Below are 9,722 nucleotides of genomic sequence, written 5' to 3' on the forward strand. Positions count from 1 at the left end.
AAACTCAGGACAAGGCAGAATAAATTTTATAATTCCGATTGAAAAATTTTACCAATTTTTTTGTATGGAGAGTGATGCACCCTAATATGTGTATGTATGCATACATATGCATATTCGGGGGAAGGCTCATCGAAAACGAAAAGCAGGCAGTTAGCATAAAAATCCCACTTTATTTATGTATTTACATACACATGTATTCTGTATTAACTAAAATAACTAACCGGCAAGAAAAAAGCATGTGACTTGCTAATTTGCATGTTGCAAGTGCGGATGGCGGCGAAAGAATATATAGAACAAGTTTTATTCAAGCAAAAAAATAAAAACCGACTTCAATTTTCACATTAAAAATTAAGAGTACTGTTAATTTCTTCATGATCCAATGATCAGATCTAAATTAGTATGGGACCTCCTCTGAGGTACCACCTTCCCTCTAAAAAATAACATACATAAAAAACAAAATTTCCGACGAATTGATAACCTCCTCCTTTTATGAAGTCGGTTAAAAATTAACTGAAAAGAACTAAAGAAGCCTAAGGTCGATCGAAACCTTTGAAAAATTACAACTAAATATTCGTTTAATTTTCACCACAAAAATGGGGAAGCTTTTAGAAAACACGTAGCACCATCGGATAGCTCGTACAAAAATCTATAGAAATCATAGTTTTCGAGTTTATTTTCCGATTTTCTGTCTGCTTTCCAGCTAGTCGAAAATTAGCTTGTTTTAACGTTAATCGCACCGGCTATAGTCCCAGCTGTCCAGGAATTCTCCACCGTTTGACAATGAACTCCCATGCCCTGCCCGGTGGTTGAAAAGTCATCAAATGAACTCTACCTATGCAATTCATCAGCCATTCGTTTGCCTGAAGCATCGCAGTGTCCTGAAAGCAAAAACGACTTGATTTGGAGGTAATCGGAGGCGATCGAAAGAGAAGTGCGGCATTCTTCGATCAGTTTTGATGGCACCATAAGTGCACCTAGAGCGCTGATTGCCGCCTGGCTATCAGAGTGCGTGAAAAGCTCTCCAGAAATATGGCTGTCTGTACGTGCGATTTACGGATAGTTTCTGACAGAACATTCCTCTTCAAGCTTTAACCTCCAGTTTAGATTTTTCCGCGAAGTTATTTATTGACCACTAATGGAGAGGTGGCCACTCTCTCAATACACCATATAGTGGCAGATCGGTTCAGAACCAGTTTCGGTTGGCGCCGTTTTGCTTCTTACGGTACGAGGTCGAAATTTGTAAAGATTTCAGAGTGCTTATAAGCCGGGTTGAAGGAAAAACCGGAGGAAAAGAAAGGGTGAGAGAACACAGCCCTGTGGAGTACCTCTACTCACTCTACGCTGGACAAAGGCGCTGCTCCACTCAACTACGATAGTTTTGTGGCGGAGCATGCGAGCTGTGCGAGAGTCTTTAGTGCAGCTATGTAGGAATAGTGCCATCCGGTCTCGTAGGCTGGAAACGATTAAAAGATTTAATCGCACAAAACAATCGTGGAAAAGGGCATACATTCTTTAATTAAATTTTTATTTATAATTTTAAAAACATACGGCTACCTGCAGCTGAATAAAAAAATTTAACAACACTAGCATGTTTGAACTTCAAGCCTGAGCGTTTGTAAATGTCAATCGTGATCGAAAATTAAAATAAATAAAAAATGGAGCAATTTTCGAGTGTAACATTAGGAGACAAGAATATATACAAGTTATATATACCTTGACATAACGCTTCCCAAAAAAATCCACAGAACAATGGCCCAACAGCAGCGAAAGCAACAAAAACCGTTGGATGAAAAGAAAGACGAAGCCAAAATACCGACTCACCTCAAATTCATATTCGCGGGACTTTCTTCGATGGGGGCTGCCGCCGTGGTGCACCCCATGGATTTGGCAAAGACACGCATGCAAATAGCCGCCAGCGACGGCAGCAAGCCACCCACCACACCACTGAAAGTACTGAAGACAGCCGTTAAAAATGATGGCTTCCGCGGCTTGTACAAAGGATTAAGTGCTTCCTTACTGCGTCAAGCGATCTACTCAACCACACGCATTGGCATTTATACAACCGCCTCCGAATATTACCGTAATGCTTACCAGATTCAGCCACCATTGGCCATGCACGTACTCATAGCCTTTGTTTCCGGTGCTATGGGCGCCTATGCAGGCACACCCGCCGACGTGGGCCTAGTACGCATGATGACCGATGCACGTTTGCCGCCAGCAGAACGTCGTAACTACACAAGTACTGTCAACGCGTTGACGCGCATCGTTAAGGAGGAAGGCGTGCTGACGCTTTGGCGTGGCGCTGTGCCGACAGTGGGTCGTGCCGTTGTAGTGAACGTGGCGCAATTGGCATCCTACTCGCAGTTCAGGGAATTGGCGCAGTCCAAGCTGCATGTGCGCCATGGACTCGGTCTGCATTTGATAGCAAGCATAGGTTCTGGTGTACTGACTGCGACTGCTTCACTGCCGGTGGACATAGGAAAGACGCGCATACAGAATATGAAAGTGATTGATGGGAAGCCGGAGTATAGTGGCCTCTTCGATGTGATTATTCAGATAAGCAAGAAGGAAGGTGTCCTATCGTTGTGGCGTGGCTACATACCGTACGTTTTGCGTGTGGCACCAGGAACTGTTGTTGTTTTCATACTTTTAGAACAACTAAATACGGCTTACTTTAAGTATGCCTTGGGTGAAGAATATAAATCGACAATATGAAGTGGGTTGATGCTGCTGTGGTGTTCTGGTTTATGTGTATGTGTGTGTTTGTATGTAAATAAGTCAATTATTTCGGGCTGCGTTTAGCTGGTAAATATATAAAAGATTCAATGGGAAAAAGATGTATGTACTTTTTACTACGGAAAGAATATAAGAAACGCATGCAGAATCTTGGGAATTCGTGGAGACAAAGGTACGGTTGCGTTGAAAGATCTATGCCGTTGGTGAAGGGAAATAAAAAGAAAGCGAGAGAGAGAGACAAAGGTAAAGATTAAACAGAGACAAAGGTAAAGATTAAACAAAGACAAAGATAGAGTAAAGATGACAAAAAAGATAAATGTAAAGATAATGATGTAGAAAGAATAAAAGGTGAAAAAAACAGATGAAGATGAAAGTTAAAGGTAGAGATGAAGGTAAATATGAAGGTAAAAATAAAGATGAAAATCAAGAAGAGAAAGATGAAGATAAATATAAAGGCAATTCTAAAAATGCATATAGAGATAAAGATAACGATAGATAAAAAGGCAAAGATGAAGATAAATGCAAAGATAAAGATAAAGGTAACGATACAGGTTAAGGTAGCGAAGAACACATAGATAAATATAAAGGTATATACAACAAGACGGAAGTAAAGTAAAATATGAAGACAAAGATAAAGGTTAAGGTAAGCTAATGCTAGAAGTAAAGATATATTTATTTACATAGATGAAGACAGATATATAGATAAAGGTAAAGTTTGAGATAAAAGTAAAGACAAAGATGAAGACAAAAATAAAAATAAAGGTAACGATAAAGATAAAGTTGAAGGTAAAGGTAAAGTTAAAGATTAAAGTAGTTCTTAAGGTAAACGAAAGATAACCATGAAGACTAATATAAAAATAAAGACGAACATAAGAAGATAAAGACGAACGTAAAAAGATAAAAATGAACACAAAGATACCGATAAAAGTAAAAGCAAAGGTACAGGTAAATGTAAAAATAAAGATTTAGATAAAGAAAACAGACATAAAGATAAACATAAAGATCGAGAATTATTATTTTAAAATTGCTGCAGTCTGAAAAGCAAATGAAGTAATAAGAACGAGAAAAAAGATTTTGACCAAGGCGAATTCAAACAAGGTAAGCACCGTAACAGTTACAACTTTTACGAAACAGTTATTTTTTGACTTTTATTTAATTGCTCCTTAAATAACAGTTATTTCCGATTTTTATTGTATAAATACAAAATAACAATTATTTTTTACTTCTATTTAAATAATCTGCAAAAAAAAAGTAATTTTTAATTCTGTAATAAAATGTCTTAGATAACAGATATTGAAGACTTGTATTTATAAAAGTCATGAATTAAAATGTGTCAGTGACTTACTTTTTAAAGTCATCAATATAAATCAGTCACTGACTTTTATTTTTTTAAATCATACTTATAAAAGTCATTTGTATACATAAGTCGTAGTAAACTTTTGTTCTTTAACACCTTCTTAACTGCGAAAACTGATAGTGACTTTTATACGTACGGATTTAAAAAATAAAAAAATTTATAAAAAGTAAAATATAAAAAGTAAGTCACTGACTGATTTTTATTGATGACTTTCATAAGTAAAAGTCTGCGATAACTCTTATCTAAGACATGTAATGTAAAAATCAAAAATAAGAGTTATTTGCAGATTATTTAGAAAAAAATGAAAAGTTATTGTTTTTTTGGATTTATAAAATAAAAATAAAAAATATTTTTTTTTTTAATTTCGTATAAAATCTACAAATAAACATTTATTTTTATATTTGATTCTCAGTAAAAAAAAGAAATCGATTGCTATGTATCACTTAGTTATAGAATATTTCCTTCATAGTAAATTTTCCAATGACAGTTTGCATCAATAACTGTTATGTTCTGTCGCTGATACACTGTGGAGATTTTGACACTGCCTTATTTTTCAAAATTGCCTTTAAAATTTTGTATAAGACAGCAGTTAGTTTTTATTTGACTTTCCCCCAAAGTCTTAGTTTTTGTTCGCAAAATTTTGGCATAAACTTTACATTACGTAACTTCCCAGAAAACCAAAAAATTTGAGAATAAAGAGGGAAACAAAAATAAGTTTTTTTTTTGCATGCCAAATAAAGCAAATTCAATTCACTCCCCAGTAGCTGTATTTTCTGTACGTACCTACTCGCGCACGGCACCAGCTTGTCGCTACATACCTATGTATGTATGTATGTATGCATGTGCTTCAATATATACATATTTGTCAAGCTGTACGTCGAGAAGGTTACCGTTGTGCGCGAAAAGGAGCAGCTGTTGCTTACGAATTCTATGAAGTATGTATACGGACTTTTATGGCTTCTGGAATGACGTGGTGGGGTTGTAGAATTGTTAACGCAGCAGCGTCGGGGTGCTACTTTAAAAGTTGGCTGCGTTGCTGCACTTAAGCGGATTAATGCAAATTGAGTTAACACTTTTGATTGGTCGTGTCGGGCGGGCAATCGCTTTATGATTTCTTGCCATTTTTGGCATTAAGCATAAAATAATTATTAATTAATTCACAACTGAATTTGAGTGTATAAAATCAAATGCGGGAAAATGTGTTTGGCGGTGGCTAAAAAAAGGTATGGCTGTGTTTGTGTGTGTGTGTGCGAGTAAGTACTTGTTTTAATTATAAATTCATGGCATATGCATGTCTAGAGTTTGCCGGTTTTCTTTGATTCTATTCGCGAAAGTTCTTTTAGTTAATATAATTTTTTTTTGGCAGCGGATTTCACGGCCAGGTTGTGTGGAAATTTTTTTCAAGCAAATAGTAATGAAAGATAAGAGATGATGTCGAACACGAAAACCGCATCTACGTGAAAGAGAACAAGACGCAGTATCTCAGTATAAAATCATAGGAATACTTTAGCAGAAGTTCTACACCCAACTACTGACTAAGATACCAGCAATTTCTATAGATATCAAATTTAGATATCACTTAAATGACAACAAAGCAAACGGCTAGTGATGTGCTGAGTCAATGCTTTTAAGTATTGATTGATATTCGGTACCGATTTCAAAAGTATCCAATACTCTCGATACTCGGTACCGAAACATTTAGGTTTCGATTAAAAGCGCACATAGGCCAAAAATATGGAGAAAATGGTTCAGGGCGACTCGCCTATCAAAACCCGATACTGATTCAAATGAAAGATGTATATTTGTATGTCAGTTCGAGGCCATAATGCAGAGAAACTCTTACTTTGAAGCATTTTTGTTCCAGCTGAATTGGACGATATCATTTTTGTAGGCCTGGGGGCAGATTCTGTAACCAGTTAGCGACAATTTTCGAATCGGTATCGGTTTTGTTGACATACGATATGAAATATTTTTACGTCAATAAGTGCGATATCGATCGGAAACTTGTCGCAAACTGGTAACAGAATCTCCCCTCTGAAAGGCTTCTTCATTCGACAAATCATTTTTCTTGAGCCTAGGATCGATTAGTAATGAAAGTTTCTTCTAAACTTGAAATGCATTTAATGGCGAAGGTTTAATGTAAAGAATCGGTATCGGGTACCGAAAAGGAAGTATTGGGTACCGACAATTCAGCACATCACTACAAACAGCTGTATTTGTCAAACAAATGACCCACTTGAACGGTCACTGTATCTTAAAACCACACACATAACGAAACTCTAAATGTAACGGCAGTAAACCTGTTCCATGTGTGGAAATTAATGAATAAACCCGTTAAATACAAAATTTATTTCAAGCACCGCACACACCAATTGACACACCGAACTGGTAGCAATGACCTACCTTTGATACTTCAGCATGGCGCGTGGCAGCAGAAAACTCCCATTCTCCGACACTTCCGTTGTACACTTCCCATGCACCGCCGCAATTTCTTCGCATGCGTTGGCAACTCCTCCTCCTCCTTCTCCATTTCCTCCTTGAATGCCAATCGCATCAGCGGCACCGGCACCACCACCACCACCACCACCACCACCACCACCAACACAACTCCTCCCCAATTCCGAAGACGGTGATGCGTTGCGCGAATGCACTAAAAGCGCACCAAAGCGTTGCATGTACGTGTAGGTCAGTTCGCCGGAATGCTGACGACGCAAGTAACCATTCATATCACTGCTATGGCCACTATGCTGACTACCGCGTTCACTGCTGCGACCGCTGCTGCTGTGCAAGCTGCCGTGGCTGCGATTGCTGTGCGACGAGGCGAATGACGCTGCACCGCCGCCGCGATAGATTGTTTTAAGCGTATTATGCTGGGGCTGGCTACCACTGCCGGCTGTGGACGATGTTGCCGATACTTTCGTAGTGACTAAATTTGTGCTGAGGAGCGCAGCGATCGGCCTGACCTGACTACCAACGACTTTTTGTACTGCCGCTTCTTCCACTAATTCTTCGCCATCATTATTGTAGGGCAGCGCTTGAATTGCATCGAAATTGTATGAATTGAAGTAGGCTTGCTCGCGCGTGCGTTTCATTTTGGCTGCCTCTGAGGCGTGGTCATCGAAGGCGGTGGCACTTTTTGCTTCGCTCAGCGGTGGCTTGTTGCAAATGGGCATTTTGTTGGCAGTGGTGGCGGTGGCGGTGGCGTTGACGGTGGTTTTGTAAGGCGTCTTGGCGTGGGGGCGTACCCTCAGCTGCTCCGTGGCACGTTTGCGCTGGCTGTGGCTATGGCTGCGGTGTATATGTGGCAGTGGGGCAGGTGGCTGCAGTTGGCTGGCAGTATGAACACAATTGTGGTGGATATTTTGGCAGTGTTTTTGTTGTTCACAGTATTATTGGCAGTGGATTTGCACTTCTGGTTTGTCTGCAAATGAAAGAGTAGTGCGAAAAAATTGCATTAATAAATATTTGTGCAATTTTGTTTTTTAATATATGGCGAGATTCCCACGAAAATTTTTGGAAAAATATTAAAATTAAGATCAATTTCATTATTTTGATTACGTTGATAACATTTTTAAACAATTGTTTAAGCAGATATTTTAAGCTTAAACTTTTCTATCATGTGAAACTAAATTTATTTAAATAAAACTCGATTTTAGAAAATATTTTCAAATAGGTCCTGCTCAAGAAAATCTTAATATTTTTCCGAAATATTCTGGTGGAAGCCTTAAATTATTATACATTTTATATTTCCAATGTAAAACCAGTACGGTTTGGTTTTGTATGGAGAGTAATGCACCCTAATGTATGTATATGGTTTAATTAGTCTCATGACGAGCGTGTTAACAGCGCGCTTTTATGAAACCCCGAAAAGCAGCAGGCGATGGCAAATACCGCTGCCGGCACAACGCTAATGAAAGTAAATAAAAGTTTCGTCTAATTTTCGAGTTTTGAATTCGACAACTTTTTACTTCATTTCGCTTTATTTCATTCATTTTTGCTAATCATTTCACTTGTATATTATTGCTTAATTTGGCTGGTATGCGCTCGAGATAGGGCGACTTGAACGTCAAACAAACCGCTGTTGTATAGCAAAGCGGCCTAGCGTGCGCGAATTTTATTCGATAGGATGGTCAAGTTAAGCGCGAAGGCTAGCGTGCATAGTGCAAATTCCCGTCCGGCATTAAACATCCGCCTTGTGCTGGCTGGGCATGGCTCAATTTCAGCGCGCTCGTCTGAACTGGTTTCACACTTAAATGGATTATAAGCACAAAATTTGCTTGCAGTTGTTGGCAGATATGTAAATAATATTAATATGCACCCGAACTACATACATACAAATATCCCAATATATAAATATGTATATATGTATAGTACATTAGACAGTATCAGAAAAAAAGTTCACCGTTCACTTTCGAATCGAAGGTATTTGTGCAATGCAATTTCGAAAAAGTGTGCATTTAGCCGAACGCCCTTTTATATTTTTCTTCATATCTTCGGCATTGTCTTCAAGTACCCCCCGTTCTAGTTTTTATGTACCAGATCTCAGATCTTATCACCCTAATGTAACACCCTAATGTCAGGAAATTAAAATTCACCAAAAATCATAAAACTTCAGAAAAGGAAGTATTTTTAACCGACTTCAAAACAAGGAGGAGATTATCAGTTCGTCTGAACTTTTTTTTTTGGTGGTATGGTCTAATGTGCATACATATAAACGTGTGAGGTGCGGGTGGTGCTGCACTCTGCTGTTTTTACAACGCTTTTATCAACTTACAATGTTGTGTGTTCAGACACCATTCATAGCAAAGGTATTTTTCTGTTAAATTAGCAAAGTATATGTGCTTCTTAGCTTTCGTCCCCAGCGTGTGTAAGTGCAACAAAACGGATATGGTTAGCTTCCCATAGCTGCTTGGATTTTGTAATTTATGCGTTCGCCTTTGCTATTTAGTGCGTTTTGTTTGGTTTGGTTGAGATTTTTGGTTTGCTTTAAATACAGCTTTTTTTTAGCGGCTACACAAGAAAAACAGCTTTGAGCTGCTTGTACTTGCGCGCTGGGGAGAAATGTTTGCTATGGAGCGGAATAAAAAAAACGCCTGTTAATTTTAAAACCTGTTGCCAATTTTATTAAATTTGTTTTCGAAGTCTCGATGTATCAAATTCAAAATTAGATTAATTAATAAAAGCATGACTTCGAGACAAGTCGAAAGATAGAACTTGTATTGATATTTTATAGATTTAACTGTAAACATGTGAAAAGTAAAAAGCTTCACAGGGGTAATTAATTGCTTTGTCAGATGATAAGATAAAACAAAGTAAGTGCGCCTGGGCCACACTGGAGAATTGAAACTTACGTTACATATCTAGTTTGTCTCATAATCAATATACACATGTACATACATATAAATATGTGCTTTTGCTTAAAGTTATATTTTTAGCCTTTTTTCTATCTAGATCTCTACCTCTACTCTGTTAAATCTAATTAAATTTACGTTATTCTGTTTTCTTTTATCTTTATTTTTATCTTTATACTCTATCGATAACAAAATTGATAGTAACATCCATCAACATATCGATTACAAAATCAATAAAAATATCGATAACAAAATCGAAAGAAATATCGATAACAAAA

General features: G+C 37.7%; 2 protein-coding genes across 2 annotated transcripts in view; one reads left to right on the forward strand and one right to left on the reverse strand.

The window, feature by feature from the left end:
- Positions 1-7,514, reverse strand: part of LOC118751652 (serine-rich adhesin for platelets-like) — a gene marked incomplete at its 3' end in the record, with an annotated part of 31,348 nt that extends 23,834 nt beyond the window's left edge. Inside the window, exon 1 of the mRNA XM_036486466.1 lies at positions 6,497-7,514. Coding sequence (XP_036342359.1) covers positions 6,497-7,266 — 770 coding nt within the window. The remainder of the gene's footprint in view (positions 1-6,496) is intronic.
- On the forward strand, positions 1,750-2,715 carry LOC118751654 (mitochondrial 2-oxoglutarate/malate carrier protein-like). The gene has a single exon (XM_036486467.1). The coding sequence runs from the start codon at positions 1,750-1,752 to the stop codon at positions 2,713-2,715; it is 966 nt and encodes a 321-aa protein (XP_036342360.1).
- Positions 7,515-9,722: the final 2,208 nt, after the last annotated feature.

Source organism: Rhagoletis pomonella, unplaced genomic scaffold (genome assembly GCF_013731165.1).
Source record: "Rhagoletis pomonella isolate Grant_MI unplaced genomic scaffold, Rhpom_1.0 Rhpom_scaffold_00884, whole genome shotgun sequence".
In the NCBI taxonomy this organism is placed as follows: Eukaryota; Metazoa; Arthropoda; class Insecta; order Diptera; family Tephritidae; genus Rhagoletis; species Rhagoletis pomonella.